Here is a 25,047-nt window from a genome sequence, read left to right as displayed (position 1 = left end):
CTGTTGCAGCTGAGATTCATCCTAAAATTTCTGATGTGATTCATCCTGATATTTCTTCAAAATTTTCTACTGAACTTGTACAAGGATTCCTCTCGAAATTTTTCTTAGAATTTACCCAGTAACTTCAGCTGGAAATCCACTATTGGCGTAGCTAGAGGGGGTGCCTGGGGGTCAACCGCCCTCCCCCACATTACTGAATCTGTGGATGAACTCCTTAAAGATTTCTCGGAAATAATTGTGAAAGAATTCCCGGATGATTTCTTGGAGAATTTCATGACTCCTGTATCACTCTAAAATTATCTTAAAGTATTCCAATACAAATCGCTGTAGGAATTCCTCTAGAAATCGTTCAAGTAATTCAAAAAATCTTTAGGGAAAAAAAATATTGGGTTAATCCCTTTTAATTTAATTTTTTAATTGAAAAGATCCAGAGAGGAATTTCTGAAGGAATCACTACAGAAATTTCTGGAGCAATTCCTGAAGGAATTCTCGAAGAAACTACTAGAGGAACATCTGCAGGTATACCTGGAGTGAACCCTGTAGGAATCCCTGGAGGAATTTCTGAAAGTATACCTGGAGCAATCCCTGGATAGAGCAAATATGGAAGGGAATCTTTGGAGAAATTTCTGAAGAAATCGCTTGAAGAATCCCGCAAGAAATTCCTAGACAAATTTCTGAAGGAGTCCTTGGAGCATTTTTGGACGAATTCCTGAAAGAATTTCTAGAGAAGTTCTTGGAGAAATCACTGGAGGAATTCCTGAAAAAATCCCTGAAGCAGTTTTGAGAAGAATCTGTGGAGGAAACCCAGGGGGAATTTCTTAAAATATACCTGGAGGAATTCCTGGAGAAACCTCTAGAAGAATTCTTAAAGAAATTCTTGAAGGAATAATTTGAGGATTTCCTGGAGGCATTCCTAGAGAAATTCCTGGATGAATGCCTGTAGTGTTCCATAGAGGAAATCTGGGAGGAATCCCTGAAGAAATATCTGAAGAATCCTCTTGAGAAATTCCGGGAGGAATCCCTAGAGAATTTTTTGCTGGAAGATTCCCTGGGGAATTCTTGGAAAAATTTCTAAAGGAATCACTGATGCTTTGAAAAATTTCCAAAGGATCACTGACAAATTGATGGCAGAGTTCCAGGGGGAATTTCTGGATAAATCCTTCGAGGAATCCTTGGGGTACGGAGATGAACCAGGCGCAGGCTGAAAATCTCTTTCATAAAGCTAAAAAATAATAATTCTTGGGGTACTTCCGGAGAACTATTCGTAATAGAATTCCTGAAGGAATCTCTGGATGAAATTCTGGAGGAATCTATAGGAAGTCTGGGAGGAATCCCTGGAGAAATTTTTGAAAAAGTCCTAGGGAAATTCCCAGAGGAATTTCTGGAGTGATTTCAGGAAGAATTCTTGGAATTCCGAGGGACTCCTGGAGGAATCTCCGCAAGAATCTTTAGAAGAATCCCTGAAAGTATTCCTGGTAAATTCCTCGAGGAATTCCTGGTGGAATTACTGGAGGAATCCCTTGAACCAATTCCTGGAGAAATCTCTGGATGAATCCTTTGAAGAATCCCTGGATTCTTGGAATACTGCGTGTACAAACTCCTGGAGGATGATTTCCTGGAAAATTCGTGGATAAATTGCCATAGAAATTTCTGAAGGAATTCCTGGATTAATTCCTGCAGGAATTCCTGAGAAAATTTTTGCAGAAGTATCTGGGGTAATTTCTGGTGGAATTGTTAAAGCTATTCCTGGAGGAGTCCCAGAATTAAATCCTGAAGGACTGCCTGGAGGAATCCCTATAGTAATCCCTGAAGGAACTCCTGGAGGAATGTCTGGAGGTATTCCTAGAAGAATTCCTGGAGGAATTCCTAGAGCAATCCGTAGAGGATTCCCTAGAAGAACCCCTGAAGGAATGCCTGTAGATATGTCTGTGAGAATTCCTGGAGAAATCTCTAGAGAAATTCCTTGAAAAATCTTCTATGGAACTCTTGGAGGAATCGCTAGAGAAATCCCTGGAGGATTTTCTTGGAGAATCGCTGGAGAACTTTCAGGTAGAATCCCTGGAGGAATTTTCTCGCGGAAACCCTGGTGGAATCTCTAGAGGAAGTCCTTGAGGACCACGGTGAATATCATTTGGCACTTTTCGAAGGTAGTCCGTGACATGTTCCTTAAATATTCGAAAAAATAGCAGTTTTTACGTGACTTCCTTGCAGAATTGGTCTAGCCGCACAGGTTTTTCATACACCATATTCTCAGGTTCAGCTTCTAAAATGAGCTGTAGGTGATTGAATTTAGATATGACGAAATGAATTTTTCAGCACTGCTTGAGGGAGGTATCTCTAGAGAAATATTTGGAGGAATTCCTAGAAGAATTCTTGGGAAATATCCAGACGAACTTCTGGATGAATCCCTTCATAAATTCCATTAGGAATCCTAGTAGAAATCCCTGAAGGAATTTCTGGAGGTCTGAAGAATCAATGGAGAATTTTCAGGAGGAATTCTTGGACAAATCACTGAAAGAATTCCTGGAGGAGTTCCTGGATGAATCCCAAGTTGAGTCTCTCTGGCGGGCGCGGAGATTCCTCCCTGAAGCCCTTTGCCATCATGTACTTTGTCTTCGTTAATGACTAATCCGATTCGCCTGGCTTCACTCTTTAGTCGGATGTACGTTTCCGCCATCGTCTCAAATTCACGAGCAATAATATCTTTATCATTAGCGAAACCAAGCAGCTGAACGGACTTCGTGAAAATCGTCCCACTCGTGCTTATCCCCGCTCTTCTTATTACACCTTCTAACGCAATGTTGAATATTTAGCAAGCACGAAAGACCATCACCTTGCCGTAACCCTCTGCTAGATTCGAAGGGACTCGAGAGTGTTCCTGATACCCGAACTACGCACATCACTCGATCCATCATCGCCTTGATCAACCGTATCAGTTTATCCGGGAATCCGTATTCGTGCATAATCTGCCATAGCTTCAGCATGTTCTCGATCAATTGTATCATACGCCGATTTGAAATCGATGAACAAGTGATGTGCGGACACGTTGTATTCGCGGCATTTCTGCAACATCTGGCGGATGGCGAACGTCTGGTCCATTGTAGCGCGTTCACCCATGAATCCAGCCTGATATTGCCCCACGAACTCTCTTGCAATCTGTGATAGACGGCGGCATAAAATTTGAGAAAGTACCTTGTAGGCAGCGCTTAGTAGTGTGATCGCACGATTTTTTTCCGGACTTTGACTGATTTTCTTGGAATTATCCCCAGAGGTCTTCCCGGAATTCCTACCAGAAATTTTCCTGAGATTCTTGAATCTAGTGTTGGGATATAGTTGCTCCCGGAGTTCTTGCAGGGATTTTTCATTGTTTTGTGTGAGAAACATCGGGAGAAATCCTGAGAAATACTGTAGCGTTTCGGAAAATAGTTCTGGGAATAATACCGGGAAGAAATATTAAGGAAATTCAGAAACTCTGAAAACCTCTAAGAGTTTTTCCACGAGCGAAATCCTAGAAAAATATTGGACAATCCTCTGGAAGAAATCCCATTAAGAACTTTTGAAAAAATCTCACAACAATTCCTAGAAAAACTGTTGGGAAGCTATCTCGTAAAACCAAAATGCAAAATTCCTGAACGAACTTTGGATAAGTTTTGCAAGGTTCTTCGGGAGTAATGTAGCGAGAATCTCTAGAAGCATATCGGGAAAACTTCTGGAAGAAATTCTGGGAGGAGCTCTGGTAGAAATCCCAGGAACACCTCAGAAATGCCGAAACAGCAAATCTCGGAAAGAACTATTTATGGGAACAAATACGTTAAATCTTCTAGGTGCAAACTTATGAAAGCTAAAGCCAGAAAAAAAAACTTTGGTAAATTCATGGAAAAACTCGTGGGAAGAATTCTGTGAGAAACTACGAAAGAATTGAAAGAAGAATTGTGGTAGAAATCCGAGGCGGAATCGAAGAAAAACATTACTAAGCCACCAGCACAGAACTACATATAATTTAACGGTAATCGAACAGAAGACATTTTCTGCCATTACACACCAGCAAGAAAATTTTGTTTTCTTCAATGAAAAAGTGCGGCGGAATTCGCTCAATGATCTGTGGAATTTGGATCGGACTCTAGAATGGCTTTTTTCTGATTTTTAATGTGTTTGCAAGTCATTTCTTTTGAAAGAAATTTTAGTGGAAATGTTGAAGCAATTTATTGCAACTTATCCAAAAGTAATTTGAGAAAAATCAAAATGTTTGTTTCATTTTTTTTTGCAAACAAAAATGGTCTTAGAGGAATTAAGCGATTCGGGGAAATTTCTTGGATAATATATCTAGTGCATTTTCTCTACAAATTTAATCTTAATTTTTGAGTATATTTCTGTATAATTTCAGAAAAAAAGTGTGACATAGGGTATTACCGGCAAGTTTGTTCTCTTCGCCATGGAGAGTTTTTGTCGACCGAATTGCCTAAAACTTGGTTGGGAAAGATTTGAGGCCAATTTTGAGTTCAATAGGGTAAAAAAATAAAACCATGACGAAGAGAACAAAATGGCCGAAAATACGTTAGAGGATTTATTATTTTCCTTATTAACGAGACTTTCAGCCCTTGTAAGTTCCCCTACATAAATTTTATTAAATGTGGGCTAACTTTTTTTTGTAACTTTCAAAATACACCCTGGAAAACTCAGAGAATTTCATTTTATCTTATGAGTAAACATCCTGCTTACGTAAGGACTGTTCATTAAAGAAAGTGGACATCTGTTTACCAATAGTTTAGAGTTAAAACTAAACAAAAAATTATGAATTTTTTCTCAGTGTGTAAAAACATTGTTCACTTCGGCATTGGCGTAGCTAGGGGGGGTTCCAGGGGTGCCTGGCACCCCCTAGAACAAATTTGGCACCCCCTAGAATTTTTCCTTCACAGTCACCAAAGATTTAAAATTTTACACAATAATCCCAATATTTATTAATGGCACATTTCAACAAAACTTAAGCACACTCGGAATAACTTATATAACTGTTGTACGTTTTGGCGTTTTGGATATTGGTAAGAACAATCAACAGACTTCTCCCCAGATTCCTCCAGAAATACCTCTATCTATTCGTACAGTGATTTCTTTAGTCTTTCTTTATGGATTCCTCCCGATATTTCTTCAATAAACTTCCCTTAGGATACTCCAGGCAGTCCTGATGGGGTTGTACATACTAGAAATTTCTGCAGAGATTGATCCAGTAAATTCTGCTAGGATTTCTCTGGAAATTTTTACTATGATTTTTCTCGGAATTCTTCTAAGGATTCCTCTAAAAATTTCTATTAGGCTTTCTTCAAGAATTTCTGGTAGAATTATACAAACAATCTTCCTGGCATCTTTTCAGAAGCTCCTCCGGTGATTATTCCAGGAATTCCTTCAGAGATTTTGTTGTGGTGATATTGTAATGATTGTGAAACTGGCAACACTGGTGTATCTATTCTGAAACAGTAGTGAAAGGTTTTGTGTTGGACGAGGAGGTAGACAGTTCACAGTGCACATACCAAACTGTATGTTAATTAATTATAGTTATAAGCAAAAATGAATTTAAATAAAATATACAATATTTCAGCATTGAAGCTGCTATCATGGAAGCTGCTCTCGATGGTTGGTTTGTTGTGCCGAAAGTGAAAATCCTCCCCAACAAACTTCAATGAATTTGTAGCTCAACAACCTATTGCAAAGGCGCCATGGAGAAAACAATGCAAAGCCTCCAACAACTGGAGGAACAGAGCAAAACGTGGCGGCAATACTACGACGAAGAAGAGCGCCGTATAGAAGCGGAATATGAACGTGAGTTAGCTGAAATTGAGCGGGCATATGAAGAAGCTGCGCAAAAAATTCGGTTGGACTTTCATGCTAGAAGGGAAGCGGTAAAAAGGCAACATTATGGTGAAGATGTTCGTGAAAACAATTCAGTTAATTCTTCACCAAAAATCGCCTGCAATACTGCCCAACACAGCAGAATAGGTCCGTATCACCGACAGTCATCAGCACCTCGAACGGATTCAATCTACGTATCTGTGCAACAAACAGGCTCCCAAACAATGCCATCGAAAGCGGCCCAACTTGCCGCATCATCACATGCACCAAGCAGCGATAATAAAAATCTACACTTTGACAAAGATGCCCCTTTGGAAAACGAACCGAACCATGGTCAATTCGAGATAAGTAGCACAAATGAAATTCCAGATACAAAAACGTTAACAACAGCAGAGGTGATTGTAGTCTTCGATCCCGGTGGTGGCATCCGTTTGAATGATTCACACATCGCAACAATGCACAATGGCTAATAGGCCTTTTCATGTGACAGTTCCGTGCATGCATTTGTTTACAAAGCTTGAACAACAGATGCTAACAAGAAAGTGTCATCTTCATAGAAGAACTGTCAAACGCCCGAAAAATCAGCTGATTTAAGACGTCAAATGAAAAGGCCCATAGCTGTGGTTTCTAGCAATGCAGGTCATTCCACGGGAATAGGACAAACAAGATTATTCGACCTCGTTACCAGTTTCACGGGCGGGGGTATGTTGTGGTGATATTGTAATGATTGTGAAACTGGCAACACTGGTGTATCTATTCTGAAACAGTAGTGAAAGGTTTTGTGTTGGACGAGGAGGTAGACAGTTCACAGTGCACATACCAAACTGTATGTTAATTAATTATAGTTATAAGCAAAAATGAATTTAAATAAAATATACAATATTTCAGCATTGAAGCTGCTATCATGGAAGCTGCTCTCGATGGTTGGTTTGTTGTGCCGAAAGTGAAAATCCTCCCCAACAGATTTAATTCAGAGATTTTTCCAGAAATTTCTCATGGAATTCCTCCAGGCGCTTATATTGGCCTTCATCCGGGAATTGTGGCTTGGATTTCTCAAGCAACTGCTGCTGTGATTCTTCTAGCGATTTCTCTTCTTCTCTAAAAATTCTCACTGTGATACCTTCTGGAATTCTACTAGGAAAGTTCTTCCGGAAGATTTCCCTGAGATTTTTATATAAAATCCCTTCATTGATTCTTCCATACATTTCTTCAAGGACATATCCAGGACTTTCTACAGAGGTTCTTCCAGAAATTCCACAGGGGATTTCCCCAAGAACTTCTATTGACCTTCTTTCATGAATTTAAGCTGGTATTCTTCAAGCAATTCCCATTAGGACTCCTTCAGAAATACTTCTAGGGATTTCTCTTAGCATACTTACTTTCGGGAAATCTTCCTGAGACTCCTCCAGAAATTCCTCCTGCGATTCCATCAGGGATTCCTCCAGTACCTATACTTCTACCGATTCTTTCAAGAAGAACTGTAGGTATTCCTCCAGGAATTTGTTAGAGGAACTTCTCTTAAGATACCCCAGGCATTGATGATTCTAGGATTTCTCTAGAAATTACTTCTATGGTAGCTCCCAGAATTCTAGGAATTCCTCCAGCTGTGACTGCTCAAGAAATTCATGCAGTTCTTCCAGCTATCCTACCTCCAGAAATTCTATCTGTGGTACTTCAGAAATTATGCTACGGCTTCTTCTAGAGCTTTCACCTGGCTTTTTTGCTGAGATCTTTCAAGGCAATCTTCCTGTTTTTTTTATGCAGAAATTCCTTTGGTTGCTCCACCAGGGATTTCTCCAAGGACTAACCCAGGAATTCATCCAGAGATTTTATCCAAATATGCCGCCAGAAAATCCTCATAGAATTCCTGCAGAAACTCTTTTTGGCCTTTCTCCAAGAATACCTCAAGCAACTCCTCCTGTGATTCTTCCAGTAATTCCTCCAGAAATTCTTTATTCGAATTTATCCTAGCATTATGGCTGGAATTTTTCCTGAGATTCTTTCAGAAAATCTTCCTGCGATTCCTTCAGGGCCTTCTGTATAGATTCTTCCAGAATACCTCTACCGGTTCTTGCAGGGACTTCTCTAGGTATTCGAAGGATTTTTTCTATGGATTCCCCCGGCATTCCTAATGGGGTTTCTCTAGAAATTCCTGTACAGTTTTCTCCAGCAATTCCTTCTAGGATTTCAGCTGAGGTTTCATCAGTGATACATCCCGGAATCCTTCTAAGAATACCTCCTGAGATTTTTCCTGTGGTTTCTTCAGAAACTCTCCGGTGATTCCCTAGGAATTTTTATCCATGATATTTTGTCCACGGATTCTCTCATAAATTCCCCATGGGATTCCTACAGGAACTCCTCTTGGCCTTCATCCAGGAATTTCAACTGGATTTCTCAAGCTATTCCTGATGTGGTTCTTCCAGCAATTCCTCCTAGGACTCCTCCAGTCATTCTTACTGTAACACCTCTAGAAATTCTTCTAATAATGTCTCCAAGGATTCCTTCAAAAACTTGCTGGGATCTCCTAGGAGTCTTGCAGAAGTACCTCCGGTGAGTCCTCCTGGAAATACTAAAAAAAAATCTGGGATTTCTCCAAATATTTCTTGTTGGACTTCTCCGGGAACTCCTCTTAACTTTCATCCAGGAACTCCTCCTAGGATTCCATAAGCGATTTCTGCTGCTTCTAATGTTTCAGGAATGCCTCCTAGGTCTCCTCAAGAATTTTTTTTGCGGTGATACCTGCAGGAATCCCTCTAGAGATTTGTCCTGGAATTCTTACCGGGATTCTTCTAGGCAGTTTTCCTAGGATACTTCCATAAATGCCTTTGATTCTTCCAGCGATTTTTCTAAAGACTCATCCAGGAATTCATGGATTACTCTGGAAATTAATCATGGTATTACACCTGGAACTCCTCTTGGCCTTCTTCAAGGAACTCTAGCTGAAGGAATCCCACTAGAAATCTAGAGAAATCCCTGAACGAATTTCGAGAATAGTTGGAATTTCTGGAAATATCCTAAAAGGTATTACTAGAGAAATCTCTAGTGAAATCTCATAGGAATGTACGAGAAAAATTTGTAATTAATAAGAAGGCACAGAATGTTGCTAATTGACTAAATGAGAGATGAATTTGTGGAATAAAATCGCGTTCTGGTGGGATTCGAGAACACACAGCTCCGTATTTGCTAAACCGCAGTATGGCCATTTCTTTGAAGGTTCCTTAGGCATGGTTGTTTTTTTTTAATTTCTACGGTAGTTTCATTGGAACCCAACAAACATTTTAGCTTTTTAGGAGAGGGATAAACCATTCTTAAGAAAACTATAGTTTAAGAAACTGATATTCAGCTAGTTACGTTTCTTGGGGATGTAATCAACAATTTGTTTGATTTTTTTTTTCATATTTCAATGGCTATTCCTCCGTAATTATTTTAACAATTTCTTTTGTTATTTCTCAGTTATTTTGAAAATTTCTCAGGCAATTTTATTGTGATTACTTTTGTAATTCTTTATGATTTTATTGTTGCTTCCGAAAATTGCTGAACTGGAAATTCAGAAATCCTCAAATGGACTTGCTTAAAGAAAATCCTATGAAATTTACGAAAAATTTCCTGAAAAAAAAATATAAAGAAATTGCCGGAAAAAATTCCATCAAAATTATTTTAGAGCTTTCAAAGTAGTTGCCAAGAGAATTCATATAAGAACTACCAGAGGAATTCCTGATGAAAATAGTAAGGCTTTTTAAATAAATTGGCCGAATCCAAAATATATTCTATAAAAATTTCCACAAACGTTCATAAAAAAAATTTCAAAAAAAAAGAATTTTCCGAAATCATCAAAGGAATTTCTGAAAAAAAACTAGAAAGAATTCCATAAGTAACTGCAGTAACAGATTTTTTAAAGAACCACCAGAGTTTTTTTAAAGAAATTCCCGAAGGAAAACTCTTGAAAATTGCCGAATTAATTTCTAAAGGAATTACCGAAGAAGTTCTTAAAGTAATAATAGAAGTTTCCAATTCCCAAATAAATGTTCAATGCAAGTAACACCGGAAATACCGAAGGTGTTCCAAAATCATCAGCTGCAGGAATTCCTTACATAATTACTGAAGAAATCTAGAAGGTGAATACATACCTAATAGCATAGATTTTTTTTTGTATTAACGTGTATTTTAACTTAAATGCTAATTCTACACTTAATAGCATAGATAATGGAAGTCCAAAAAATCGATGAAAATCGAGAAAAAAAAGTAGAATGATTTGCCGAAGACATTTCCAAAAAAAATTGAAATGAAGTTCCCAGAGCCAATGTCGAATGAATTACCAAAGGCTTCACTAAAAGGATTCCCAAAGGAATTGCCAGAAATGTATGTGGAGAATTTTAAAAAGCAAATATCAATAGAATTGTTGACATTAACAAAACATCGCTTGAAAGACTACTAAAAAATTGGCGTGGGTACTCCCGACAAAACATTTCAAAAGATTTGCCATTGGAATAAAAAAAGCCAAATAAACTCCTAGTGGAGTTTCCAAAGAAATTTAAAAAGTAATTTCCGATGATTTTTTTAAAAAATGCGTAAAAAGTGTTTAGTATCAAATTCCAGACCTATTAGCAAATAAATTCTTAAAGAAATTGTCGAAGAAATTTGCCAGAGATTTTTAAAAGAAGTCCTAATTAAAATAAATTGCACAACAATTTTCAAATAAATTTCCCGGGAATATTCCCTGAGGAATTACCGAAACAATGTTTTGCCGAAAACACACATTGCTCTGAAAATGTATTCCTAATCAATGTATTCAATCCACAAAACAAAGGGGTTGTGATGATTGTAAAGTTCAAACTGAAAATACAAATTCCATGTATGATTACGTATAATTTTATCAAGTTCTCAAACCTGACATGACGGGGAAAGTGTTTATTCAGTACAACGGTTCGGATTTAAAAAAAACTGGTCTTTAAAATAAAGCGCGTTTAAATTTTCGTGCTAATTTGTCCCGCGACGCAGTATATCATTGTACAAAGAAGTTGAAGGTGGATCGGTATTTCTTTTTACAAATATAAAGCAAAACAACCTGGAAGCCACTGAAACTGGCACACCCCAGGCACCCCCTAGGAAAAAATCCTAGATACGCCAATGCACTTTGGCAACACATTCAAAGAAAACGGAAAAAAGTGAGAAATTTTGAGCGATTGGTTGGATTAGCTTAGCGACTAGTAGATAAATTCTGCACAATCGGTGTTCCAAAAAGTTGTCGTTTCGAGAATTGGCATACTAGTACACTTCCGGTACACCAATTTTTCAACGCTGAGCAGGGAACAGATGTGCTGGATGATGTAGGGCACATCAGAACCGAAAAATTTGGGAAAAAGTTTTAGGTATGGCAAGCCAATTGTTCATGCGGTTTAAACAGTTCTTCGTATTTCGCAACAGGAACAATCAACGGTGAAAATAACATAAAGTAATGCATCAAAAAACGACTTCTACCCATCTATCGAAAACATACGGATCCTCCATTGTTTTGGCCGGATCTGGCATCCGCTCATTACGTTTCTTCTACACTAGAGATGCTCAAGACAGAAAAAGCCGATTTTGTCGAAAAAAAAAGCAAAATCCACCTAACTTCCTTGAACTGCGTCCTGTAAAAAGATACTGGACAATAATTAAGCGGCATCTCAAGAAAAATGGAAGAGAAGCAACCTCTGTTGATTGCTTCAAGAAAATTTGGTCTGCGGCACAACGAAAGGTTACGGAGAAAGTTGTGCAGAATCTAATGGGAGGTATAAAGAGGAAAGTCCGAGCGTTCTTCAAAAATGCGAAGTGAATGTTCAAACTCACGTGAATTCGGCCACATGGTTGTTGGTTGTCGTATATAAAAAATAAATTTATGAATTTGTTCGAAGATAAATATTTTCTATTGAAAAAAAGGTGTCCACTTTCTTTAATGAACAGTCCTTATCTACTAAACTGTCCAAAATATTTAGTGTTCATACTAAATTTAGACGTTACCTTGTGGAGTGGACCTGGTGTGATGGTTGAAGCACTGACGACCGGCTATCGAATCCCACTCCTGACAAACTCATAAAATGTGAGTTCTTCCTGCGACGTATGTAAAGCGTGGTTCCCGAGATGATCTATAACCCCGGGTTAAAAATCTCATTGATAACGATTAAAAAGGACATAACCTTGGCAAGGTCTTGCTAGTCAGCCTGTATACTTGCCAAAATCATCAACTCCACATTGAAGATGAAGGTAGAACTTCCTGGACGTAACCAAGGATTCCTGCAGAAATTATTGTTGGAATTCCTTATGCAGTTGCAGCTGAGATTTAAACTAAAATTTCTGTTGTGATTCATCCAGATGTTTCTTCAAAATTTTCTACTGTAAAAATCCAAGGATTCCTTCAGAAATGTTTCTTAAAGCTATCCAGTACTTCCAGCTCGAAACCGACTTGAGATTCCTTCGGTAATTTTTGCTGAGATTCCTCATGCAATTCTTACTGAGAATCCCCCAATTTCTGAAGGAATCCTTGGGGAAACTTCTGGTACAATCTCAGCAAGAATGTCTAAAGAAATCCCATCAGGCTTTTGTAGAGGAATCTCAAGAGAATTTCTCTGAAGATTTCTGAATGGATGCCTCCAGCCTCAAGAGTTCCAACTTGGAATTTCTCCGCGGATGTCTACTAGAATTCCGTCAAGAATTCCTTCTAAATATGCTCTAGGAATGGCCATTAGAATTCCTGCAGAAGTTTCTTCTGTGATTTCTACAGGACTTTATCAAAAGATTCTACCACAAATTTCTCTGGAAATCTCCCCTTGCTGGGTTTTCTCCAGAAATTTCTCAAGTGGTTCCTCCAGAGATTTTACCATGGACTCCTCCAAGAATTCCTCATGGAATTTATCAAGAATTCCTCAATCAAGATTACCTGTAGAAATTATTGCTGGGAAGCCTCCAATTATTCTTGATGAGATTCATCCAGTAATCCCTGCTGAATCTTCTCTTTCTATTCCTCCAGAAATTTACCCAAAGATTTTTTTCTCAGTGATTTGTTCAGAATACCTACATGGATATTTCTAGGAAATTTAGGAAATTCCTCTTCGAATTTTTACTGGAAATATTCTTCACCCTTTGAGAATTTATGTTGAAATTGTTCTTGGAAAGCTGCTGCGGGGATTTCTCCAAGAAATTCCCGTGATGGGAATCCTCCAAGAAGTCTAGGATGAATTTCTCAAGCAAAATTCCTGGCGGACTCCCAAGAGCAATAACTGCAGAAATAACATCTGGAAATACTCTAGAAATCGCAGCAAAAGTGCTTGGAGAAACCCTGGTAGGAGTTCCTGAAAGAATTCCAGGAATAATTTCTGGAGATGTTACAAGAGGAATACTTGCAGAATTCTCTAAAGGCTCAACGGAGCAATCTCTGGAGATTCCTTAGCGCAATCTGCAGAACTTTCTAGCAGGAATCTATCAGGCATTCCTAGGGATATTCCAAGAGCATATCTCAAAAGATTTCACCGGCAATTTCTCTTGGAATTCCTACAAAAAAAAACCTCCTAGGATTTCTCCAGGATTTTCTCCTGGAATTCCTCAAGGGTGTCATTTTGAAGTTCTTCCAAAAAATCCTGATACGATTCCTTTAGAGATTTCTTCAAGAATTTCTCTAGGAATTCCTACTAGAATTTCTTCGGAAAACCTTGCTCTGTTTTCTCAAGCATTTTCAACAGTAATATCTCCAATTATTGCCCTTAAGAGTCCATCAGGGATTCCTGTAGAATTTTCTGCAGGTTTTGCATGGGAAACCAAGAAAAATTCCTGGAGAATTCCTACCACAAATGTCTAGAGGAATCCCAGTAGCATTCCTGGACAAATCCCAGCAGAAAATCCTAAAACAATCTCAAGAAGATTCCCAGTAGGAATACCAAATTTCTGAAGAAATCCATGAATAAATTACAGCAGAAATCGCTGGTTGAATCCCAGCAAGGGTTTCTAGTGGTTATACCAGACATTCTTGGAAGAATCATTGCAGAAATTCTAGAGGCATCCCAAGAGGAATCCTTTGAAATTTCTGGAGAAGAATCCAAAGAGAAATTTCTTGATGTGTCTGAAGAAGAATTTCTGGAGGCATCCCAGCAGGCATTCCTGGCGGATTTCCGAAAGTATCCTTGGATCTGAAAGGCATCCTTGGGGAAATCATTAGAAGTGTTTTCAAAAAAACCTAAAGGAATTTATAAAAAAAAAATCTTGGAGAAATCCGTGGATGTAACACAGGAGGAATTCTAAGTCGACTCCCAAGAATCCCAGGAATCCAAGGAATCCCAGGGAAAATTTGTGGAGGAATTTTTGACGGCATTTCTCCCCGATCCCAGTAGGAATTTTCAGAGAATCTCATGAGCAGTGGTGATTCCCTAACCTCAAATCTATCTGTACAACAACTATAAATCATTGAATTTTCTAAACAAATGACGAGATTAGCCGTTTGTACCAATTACCCATTTGATTTTCTCCTTGAGAAATCTTTGGAGAAACCCTCTTAGAATTCCTCCACAAATATCTGATGGGATTCCTCTAAAAAATATTGCTGGAATTGCTTCAGAGATTTCTCCCAGGATTCCTATGCATATCATTCCTGTGATTCTTCCAAGGATTCCTGCAGAAATTTCTCCAATAATTCCTTTATAATGTCTTCTGGCGACTCCTCCAGAGTTTTCTCCAATATTCCTTTACGATTTTTTCTTAGAGTACCAGAAGCTATTTCTACTAGGATTTCTCCAGAAATTCTTGCTGGGATTACTCAAGCATTTTCAGCTGGGATTTCTCCAGCAATTGCTCTTGGGAGTCCTCCAAGGATTCGTGGAGGGTTCCCAGTAGGAATTGCCTGAGAAATCCCAGCAAAACTTCTAGGTGGATTCTACAGTAGACGTTCGGTTGGTGCAAACGGTTTAACTGCAATGCTTTTAAACTGCAAGTCCGGTAAGTGCAACAATTTTGCAGTTATCGCGCCGTCACCGTCAAAACGGTGCGCCAGGTTAGTCGAAATGAACAATCGAATGAATTTTGAGTTCATTTAACGTCAATTGATGTACTGACGTTTGTTTGATTCGACTGAAGAGTCGAGTCAAGTACAAGACACTGAAGACGACCTTACAGTTGAGGTCGAAATACGTATCTGTCAAAGGATGCAAATTCTTAGTGGAATTCAAAGGAACAGTACTTAACGCGATTTTATTTTTATTTTCAGATATTCCCCTAACAAGCCCAGGTTAATCATCATCAAAGAAAAAGAGTTTATTTTCACTATTTATATTTCTTTTCGTTTAATCCTTATGCTAAACAACTTGAGTTCTCTCCTACGTATTCGCTCCGTCACTGTTCTGCTCATGTCTTTTCGAATGCTTCTTCAAGTCAGCTTTAGAGTAGAACGAGTATTTGCACTGCAAACAAGGGTGATTCTTCTCTCTGTTATGATACTTCAGATGTTGCCTTAGTCGAGAGCTGGAAAAAATACGTATGTATTATGAATCGACTTAAAAAAAACTAGCAACTATCAAAATCGTCATACATACTTTGAGGAGAACGCTTGCGGGCACTTTGAACATAGGAAAGGCTTCTCCGCGTGCACGTCCTTCTTGTGGTAGTTCAGGCTGCGGAGCGATCGGTACGTCTTGCAGCACACGTCACACTCGTGCCGTTCGCCGTCGTGTGTATTCCGGTAGTGATGCAACCGAAGTTGCTGACAGTGAAAGTTCCGGTCACTGCAACCACGTTCGCATCGGAACGGCCGAATGCCCTGGTGCATGTTCTGATGGCCTTCCAATCGAACTTTGGGAATCATTTTCGCACAAGTTGAACATTTCACCAACTGATTGCGGTAGACTTCCTTCAGGTCATAGACGTATCGTTTTCGCCCTGTTTTGGTGTATTCGATCCTTTGGAGTTGGTGTCGCTTTTGCTTGTTTGTTGGTTGTGAAGATTTGCGTTCCTGATGGTCAGGCTCAATAGTAACCGAATTGTTTTCGATGTCCAGTGATTCCACAACATCCACGATTTCGAAGCTTTCCTCCTCAATCGAGTCTTGTATATCTTTTACTTCCACCAAGGGCACTTCGTCTTCAACAACCGCATACAGTTGTCCCTGTAGTAACTCCTGCACTTCTAGGCAACGCCACTTGAAGTCTCGAAACTCGGTCAGCCGTGTCCGACACGTAGCGCATATGAATCGACTAGTTGTATCATCTTCGGATATCTGCGTTCCATAAACGTGGATTAGATGTAATCTTTTGCGAGCAGGTTCAAAGTCAAGATACCTACAACAATCGTGAGGAAATCCGCAATTAATATATGGAGATCCTCCTGCTCAAGAATATCCTCAAGAGATTCTTCACTCAAACACAATCGGCATACTGCCATACAGCTGTTGATGGGGAATTCGGGAATTTGAACACTCATGATGCGAAGCGTTCAAGAATTAGTAATCAATTCCAACTAAAAAACAAAACTATTTGCTGCCCAACAGCTCCGTAAACTACTTATACATGCTGCACGAACAGCTGATTCGTTTCGTGGTTCAATTTTATTATTCTCGATACATATACTTACAGGTATGTTAGTATTTGTAGAACCATACTTTATACAGTGCCCCATTCGATATTCATACCAACGAAGTTGAACATTAAAAAGGCCGGTACCAATTGTAAACTGGACACTAGACTATTCTTTTAGTTATTTCTGAACATTCCCGAATCCAGAATTCAGAATTATCTTCCCGACAGCGAGAGATAAGCATCAAAACAATGATGTTGAAGAAGAACCTGACCTACGTGGAGGCGAGAGAGCTCATCGCTCCGCTTCCGATTCAAAATCAGTACGACGTTTTGGCTGACATCGCCGAATTCCCTGCACTACCGAATACGTTTGCAAGAATGACGGCCGGTCGATTCACAACGCGAAGCAATCAACCACAGCAGCAACGGAACGTCACTATCAACAAACCAGAAGAAAGACAGCTGGGCGCTATCAAGAAACCAGCGAATGACTTGTCAGGCGGAGCAAAGAAGATGAAAATTGATGAGGAACGTCAGCATCTGATCAAGGATCGGAATGCGGGAGGAACATCCAGAGGAAGCGGACTGGAAAACCGACATGCTGTTAGCGAGCGAGAAAGATGGGACAACATCATCAAGAAAGCAAACGCTGATGCACTGGAAACGGCGAACCGCAACGTTCGGGGGGAACTCGCGAACTTCTACGCAGCTCTGATCCAATGCTCTGGGGTCACAGAAGAACTACAGGAAAAGATAAAAGAATGCTCCAAAAAATATCTAAATCTTGAAAGTATAATAGTATAATCAGATCACTAAACAACACGGAAATTGCAATTGATTTATTTTACACGTTTTCTTATAATTTTTCAATATTTTCTTAATGGATAATTTCAGATTTCTACAGTGTAACATACAAAGCGTTTCTAAGAATAAGGATGAGTTACAGAGAGTTTTAACCGTGGGAAACTATTCAGCAGTTTTACTTTCTGAAACTTGGACTAGTCCATCATTAGAACAAACAAGTAAGTACAATATTTCTCGGTATCACAAATTCGTCGACTCTAGGATAGATGGTTATGGTGGTAGTGCCATTTATTTGAAACAGGAGTTTGGTTATAAGACAATTAGAATCGAGTCAAGTCCAAGACACTGAAGACGACCTTACAGTTGAGGTCGAAATACGTATCTGTCAAAGGATGCAAATTCTTAGTGGAATTCAAAGGAACCGTACTTAACCCGATTTTCTTTTATTTACAGATATTCCCCTAACAAGCCCAGGTTAATCATCAACAATTAGAATACCCGTTCTTTCAGATGCAACACAAGCAGTAGCAGTTCATTTATGTACGCTGGACATGATTATTGTTGCCATTTATATAGCACCTTCCATTTCAAAAACAAATTTAGAATCTGACTTAACAAAGATATTTGATTTGATAAAAAATTATTCTAGAGTGTTGATTGGCGGAGATTTTAACTCGCATCACCATGCCTGGGGTAACGATTTCACAGACGCAAAAGGATCAATAGTCATGGATTTGATCAACGACAGTAATTTAATTCTTCTTAATGACAATTCTAAAACTTTTATACCGATACAGTTAAACAGGAAATCAACGGCAATAGACCTTACTCTTTGCACACCTAATCTATTTTCGAATTTTGAATTTAAAACTCTTGATTTTGGAATAGGAAGTCACCATTTACTAATAGAATTAACTTTCAACTATAATACAATAGATAATAGAAAATTCGTATACAATCATAAAAAAATTACTGATCAAATTAAAACTTTAAACTTGGATAATTGTAATAGTATACAGGAATTTCAAGAAACAATAGCAGATATTTTCAAAAAATGCAAAATCCCTAATCGGTATACTCCTAAACACTGGTGGTCGAAAGAATTGTCGCAGGCGTGGGATGATAAAACAAAGCAAGATCAGATTTCAATAAACATTCTACTTTAGAAAAATTACTTGAATGCAAAAAAGCTCAAGCAAAATTTAATAAACTCAAAAAAGATGCTCAAAAGAGAAACTTCGAATCCTTTGTTGAGGAAATCAACCCTACAATGCCTTCGTCTGAACTATGGACGAAAATAGGAAAACTAACCGGTAAACGTAGGAAGTCACCTTCTAACAACATCATTCAAGAAGATAAGTCCATGGCAGAAAATTTTCTAGATAAGCACTTTGGAAAAAATGATCCATATTTTATGGTGGATGCATCATATCGTATTCAGAATAATATACTTAATTTTGACACATTCAATAATATAATCAATAATAAAAAGAAAAGATCATCACCAGGAGAAGACAGGATAACATACGCAATGTTGCGACAACTTCAACCAGAAGCTAAAGTTACGATAGTAAAACATTTAAATGACCTTTGGCGAGAATGCTATTTACCGATGACACTTAAAACAATCAGAATTGTGGCGATTCCAAAACCTGGAAAAGCCCAGGATAGTATTGAAGGCAAGCGGCCTATTTCATTAGTACCGGTTTTCACAAAAATTATTAATTCAGCCGTTTTAGTTAAATTACAAAACTTTTTAGAGGACAATAGATTAATTCCAGATACATCCTTTGGCTTTCGGAAAAATATGTCAACTACAACATGTTCAAACTTTCTAGTAAACGTAATTAAACAAAATAAAAGAGACAATTTTTTGACCGCAGTAGTATTTTTAGACCTGTCTAATGCATTCAACGCCGTTAAAACAGACATTCTAGAAACTGTTTTAATTAGCTTTGGTGTACCTGGCGAAATAACGTCCTGGATTGTTAATTTCTTACGAAATAGAAAATATCTTTTGCTTTAAAAAATCAAGTTCTTGAAAGGTTTATTTCTAATGGATTATTTACCACAAGGCGATGTTTTATCCCCCACTTTATTTAATGTGTATACAGCGGCTCTACACACAATATTTGAAGGTGACGAGATATTAGTTCAGTTTGCAGATGATTTTGCACTGATAATAAAAGAAAAAAATCTGGAAATGTTGAACAATAAAACACAACTAGCAGTAAATAAAATATTCAGAGAATTAGAAAAGTTAAATTTTAATGTAAATCTTCAAAAAACAAAAGCCATACTTTTTCAAAGTAGTAACAACATATTAGATTTAAAGATTAATAATACAGAAATAGAAACAGTAAAATATCACCCATACCTTGGAATAACTCTAGATAGATACATGAGCTTCGGTATACACATTAAACATACAAAACTTAAAATAATAGACAGACTTAACATGATTAAAGTAATTAACGGTTTAAAACAAGGGGCACATCCACAAACTATGGTTTTGATTTACAATGCAATTTTTCGAATTGAATACGGAGCTTCGATCTTCAATAATGCAAGAAAGACAAATAAAAAACTTTTGAGCACAAATTACAATCAATGTTTACGTAAAATAACCGGGTGCACCAAAACTACTCCTCTAAATTCTCTGATTGCAGTTGCCGCAACTCAAACCTTAGAAGATAGACATGAATTCGTTACCTGTAAAGAAATAGCCAGATCTATATTTAACAAAAATCTTGTTGCTACACAGTTATTATCATTAAATGAAGGGATTGACAACGATAAATTATCATATATAGAATCAATCTTTATTAAAAAACAACGCATTTTTAAAGCTATATCCCCACTTACAAATTTTGATACTAGAACGCCTAAGATTGAAGTTTTTCTAGAATTAGATTCCATTAAATCTTCAAAACTTAATACAAATCCGTTTAAACTCAAACAAGCTGCACTATATCTTTTCAATGGTAAATATAAAAATAGGCCAAGAATATTTATTTACAGATGCTTCAAAAATAAATGAACAATGCGGGATAGGTATTTACAATGCTTACAATAACACTAGATATTCATTCAAATTTGAACTAGAGACATGCATCACAACAGCAGAATTATTAGCCATAGATAAAGCCCTTTCTTTTATTGATGAGGAACAAATAAATTTAGCTGTTATTTATACTGATTCGAAGTCATCTCTCTTGATCATCGATTCTGGTCAACATTCTAGAAAAATATCAAAATTAATCAAACAAATCATAGAAAAAGCTTCTAAGTGGAACGTAACGTTACAATGGATTCCTAGTCATATTAATATTACAGGTAATGAAATAGCAGATTGTCTTGCGAAGTCGGCTCTTACTGGCAACATAGTCATGTCTAATTGCATACTCCTTTCAGATTCTTTTCTTTTGTTTAGAAATAAATCAATAGAGAGTACGAATCTGTGGTACCGAGAATATTCAACCCAGAAAGGCAAAACATTTTTCCAATTTCAACAAACGGTGAACAAGGAGGCGTGGTATTTCAATAAAAATTTAACTAATCGGAATGTAAGACTGCTGAATAGACTTATAACTGGGCATGATTATTCTAAATTTTGGAAAGCTAAAATGAAATTAGTTGAAGACGAGATGTGCGAAATCTGTGACGAACCTGAAAATGGAGAACATGTTGTGTTGCACTGTGTGAAATACGGAATGACGCGGTCGAAATACCGTGGAGGGCCCATATTCTGCGCATCTAAGACTTTTTCAATTTCAATCAGCTGTAACAAATTCCAAATCGAACCGATTTGGCTGAATTTTTGACTGCACATAGTTATTAGCTTTGTAAATGAGGGGAAAATATAATTCTTATACAAAACACTCAATTTTTAAGTAAAGTCATGAAAATTCTAAAGTGTGTCTCTGTTCCTAATTCTGCGCACCCATTTTTGGAATGTTCCTTATTCTGCGCACTAATGTTCCTAATTCTGCGCACATGGGAAAAACACTAAAAAGATAACATGTTGTAATGGGAACATGATTCATAGATGAAATTCAATTGAATTCTTCATTTTCAACTTTTTTACGACATTACGACCATATTGGAACTTTGCATGTCCTCAACATTGGATACTACCTACTTTGATTACCTAGCAAAGGGAATTTGAATCATAATACACAAAAGGATTTTGTAGCATTATCGAATACTACTACGTAAAGCTTTTTAGTTAGTCGCATGTGCACATTTTAGTAAAATTAACTTTCATTTCTAAAGGCAATATCAACTTTTTCGCCATGACAAGGTGGCACAATCTTTGTTTGCAATCTGAAACTTCTTTCTTGTCTAACTCCAGGATTTCCACTGTTTAAGAAAATTCGATGTAAACTCACATCATATCTCGCATTTAACAAATGCTTGCATGAATACATAAAATTTCCCCCGAGGTTGATAGCAAATGTTTAAAACAAGTGGTTAGTCCGGTCGAACTATCAGATCAAAAATTCAAAAATCGTAAATTAGCCTTCAAAGTTCATAAAATAACTTGTTGAGCCATAATTACATTCACCGGATTGCTAGAAACATAGAATATCCCAGTTATAACTATGGCGGCATTTATATGATGTTTGTTTATTAAATATATGTTCAAAACTTAGTGTTGAAATGTCTGCGCAGAATTAGGACCACCATTTAATACCGGTTCCTAATTCTGCGCACCTAAGAACAAGAAGATTTAAAAAAGAAGAAGAAAACTCAATTCTTTTTTGCCGATTCTGATTCCTCTAAGACAGTAGTACAGGATGCGCATGGAAAAGCAGACATTCTCTTCATTATTTATGTCGCAAAATGCTTCAGCTCATGAAGCAACATTTTAGCAGTTTCGCTAGCGGACACAGATTTCAGGCAATTTACAGTACTTGCGACATCATTTTATTTTTTTTTTTACATAATAATGATCGTTGATTTGAAAATTTTTTCTTCACAAACTTTTTCATTACTATTGAAGCAATATTCAAAAAATATATTTGAAGCTAATATTGAACTAGCGTCCGCGATTTTGTGGTATATTCGAGAAAGTGCGCCGAATTAGGGACTGCGCAGAATTAGGGCCGGTCACGGTACTCGTTCGATTGCAAATTTCGTAGTTTAATTGATCTGTTTAAAAGTAAATCTATTGATACACTACTAGAAGTTTGTAATTTTTTGAAAGATATCAATGTAGATATTTAAATTCCTGTAGTTTAACTGAACTCATCATTGGTGATGGTTGATAGAGGGAAACGGGGGAGCCTTGTACTTAGTGGAACGCCTGAGTACAACTCTCGCTAATAACCACAGGGCATTATAGTCTTGTCACTCTGCCCTTAAATGAACTGTCGCTGACAGTTCCAGAGAAGAAGAAGAAGAAGAAGAAGAATCCAGAATATTTTCTTCCATCCTTTCCTGAGCTCTAGAAAGCGAAATGTAGTACTACTGGTGACTGGAGGCTTAGAAAATTTATGTCTATCTAGCTTACAGATGTATATTATTTAACTCTTTCGTGCTTATTTGCTCTAATTCAAACTTTGTAATTATGTCGGATCATGATGAAAGTGTCTGGTTTTGATTCCCGGGATTTTTAGCAAGAATCCATAAATTATCCCGGGAAATTCTCTGAACGAAACTGAGGAGAAATCAATGAAGTAGTCCTGGTAGTATTTGATTGCTGGAGCAATCTCGGGAGTCCTCTCGGACAGACGCCCTGAATAAATTCCTAGAAGAATCCCTGAAGGAAACCCGTGTGAAATATCTAAAGGAATTCTGGGAGGAATCCCTAGAGCAGGGAGGAATCAATAAAAGAATGCGGGAACTGAATCGTATCGGCCGACGTGCTTACGTATCCCTCCTAATGACTATCAGCTTCGTATTCATTCGATGTACCGTAAAATCTGAAATCTGTATCATCAGGTTCCTCTTAAACCAGAGTGTCAGCTACGCTGCCATCTTCATCACATACTTCTACTTGGATTTCTCCAGCAATTCTTGCTGGGATTTCTCAGGCATACTTTCAGAAATCTTCCAGGGATGCCTGCTTCTCTAGAAATTCTTTTTGAGACACCGCAAGGATTTTTTCCATGGATACCTCCAGAAATTTCTCCTGTGATTCCTTCGATTATTTTTCCAAAGATTGCTCTGTTAGGATTCCAAAGAAATTTCTGCTAGGATTCGTCCAAGAATCTTCTGGCATCTCCTCCAGCAATTTATGCTGTAATTTATTCACGGATTTCTTCAGAAATTGCGTATTCATACTGGGGATCCTCTTGAGATTACTTTAGTAACTACTTCTGAAATTTCTACAAGAGTGCTACTGGGATTCCTCTAGACATGTATGGTAAAAATTCTTTAGGACTTTTTTTGAGTTTCCCATGCAATATTTCTACTAAACATGCTTGAGAAACCTGCACAAGATTTCCCGAAGAAATTGTGGTAGGAATTTCTGAAGTAATTTCATCAGTAACAATGAATGTATTCCAAGAGACATTCCTAAAAAAATCCTTGAAATCTTCCTTAACCATAGCAGGAATATCTGAAAGAACTTCAAGAGCACTCTTTTGAGAAATCCCAGGAGAAAATCCTGGAGGAATCCTAGCAGGAATTGGCTTCTTTAGCGGTTTGAGATAATTCCATATTCTGAATCAGCATGCAAAACTGAGCCAAAATCCAAATTTTCATGAATTTTGGTGCCCGGGAACCTATTTAAAAATCAATTTGAAGTTTGTATGGGAGCGATTTGTCGAATCACCCCTTGTCGCATTTTGTACTGGGTGGAGCTGTCAAACAGTTGCCCAGCTGTCAAAAGGTGATTTCAAAAAATCTCTTTGAAATTGATTTTAGATACCAAAATAAAGTTCTAAAAATCTGAAAAAAATCAGAGGTGCTCAGACAAAGGTGCTCTTTCGTATAAAATCAAAAAATCGATACATTTTTCTTAATTTAAAAACCCAATTGTCGGAGGAACTCCAGTAGGCATCCCTCGAGAAATCTGTTAAGACATGTTCAAGGAATTCCCCAGGAATGCCTGATAGGTTTCTGCTAGAAATTTCTGCTGTGATTCCTTCATGGTTTCGCCAGAATCTCTACAAGCAATCTTGCTGGGTTTCTCAAGCATTTCCAGCTTGGAGATGAACCAACCTCGGGCTGAAAATCTCCCTAATAAAGCTAATAATAAAGCATTTCCAGATGTTATTTCTGCAGTTATCGCGAGTCCTCCAGGAATTTCTGTTATATTTCCAGCAGGAACTGCTAGAGGAATCCCAGCTAGATTTCTTGGAGGCAGAGCCGTAGCGTGCGGTTGGCCAGGTTGGCCCCCGCCAAGGGCGACAGCCTCAGAGGGGCGCCGAAAAGGCCTAAGGCTAGAAGAAAACAGGATTTTCTGAAAGTTTTTCCATATTCTTAAAGAAAATCAGAATTCTCTAGTTTATTTTGAACATTTACCATGATGTCTCCAGAGAATTTATCTACAATTCTATTTTGAGAATTTATTTTAGGTTTTTAATGAACAAAGCAAAATCAATATGCTTTCAAAGTTATAGTGAAAGTTCTTTCTAAAAGTCCTTTTTAAGAATTTCTAAACATGTCTTGAGGCTACTTCTAAAGATTTTCTACGTATTCATGAAAATATTTCTTTTACTCCTTTAGAAATTCAAGATCTAGGATGTCTAGGAATTCATTCAGAAATTAATCAGAGAATTATTCGTGATCTAAAAGATTTTATTAGAAATCTTCCAAATTTTCCTCAAGGAATTTCAGAAGATATTCCCAAAACTTTTCAGTGATAGATTTGTAAATTTTCATCAAGGTTTTTTTCAGAAATTCCTTCAAATAATCT

General features: G+C 37.6%; 2 protein-coding genes across 2 annotated transcripts; one reads left to right on the top strand and one right to left on the bottom strand.

Annotated features, from left to right (window-relative positions):
• Positions 1-14,943: 14,943 nt before the first annotated feature.
• LOC109621881 (zinc finger protein 189) lies at positions 14,944-16,483 on the bottom strand. Its single transcript, XM_020076074.3, has 3 exons — positions 16,144-16,483; positions 15,399-16,078; positions 14,944-15,327 (listed from the first exon to the last, which is right to left on the bottom strand). Exons 1-3 carry the CDS (start codon positions 16,279-16,281, stop codon positions 15,183-15,185), a joined length of 963 nt encoding a protein of 320 aa, XP_019931633.3. The 5' UTR covers positions 16,282-16,483; the 3' UTR covers positions 14,944-15,182.
• A 142-nt stretch (positions 16,484-16,625) lies between these two features.
• LOC115265818 (uncharacterized) lies at positions 16,626-17,664 on the top strand. The gene has a single exon (XM_029871764.2). The coding sequence runs from the start codon at positions 16,626-16,628 to the stop codon at positions 17,178-17,180; it is 555 nt and encodes a 184-aa protein (XP_029727624.1). The 3' UTR covers positions 17,181-17,664.
• Positions 17,665-25,047: the final 7,383 nt, after the last annotated feature.

The sequence above is a fragment of the Aedes albopictus genome, chromosome 2, assembly GCF_035046485.1.
Source record: "Aedes albopictus strain Foshan chromosome 2, AalbF5, whole genome shotgun sequence".
NCBI classification, from domain to species: domain Eukaryota; kingdom Metazoa; phylum Arthropoda; class Insecta; order Diptera; family Culicidae; genus Aedes; species Aedes albopictus.
Note: the sequence above shows the minus strand (reverse complement) of the source record. Positions and strands in the feature narration are given on the sequence as shown.

Excerpts from the sequence above, each read along its gene's own strand:
- LOC109621881 (XM_020076074.3), bottom strand. The coding sequence starts at position 16,281 with ATGAGTGTTCAAATTCCCGAATTCCCCATCAACAGCTGTATGGCAGTA. Across the intron at positions 16,079-16,143 it reads CGGATTTCCTCACGATTGTT|ATATCCGAAGATGATACAAC; the intron begins GTAGGTATCTTG and ends TATGGAACGCAG. Across the intron at positions 15,328-15,398 it reads CCGCAAGCGTTCTCCTCAAA|CTCTCGACTAAGGCAACATC; the intron begins GTATGTATGACG and ends TATTTTTTCCAG.
- LOC115265818 (XM_029871764.2), top strand. The coding sequence starts at position 16,626 with ATGATGTTGAAGAAGAACCTGACCTACGTGGAGGCGAGAGAGCTCATC.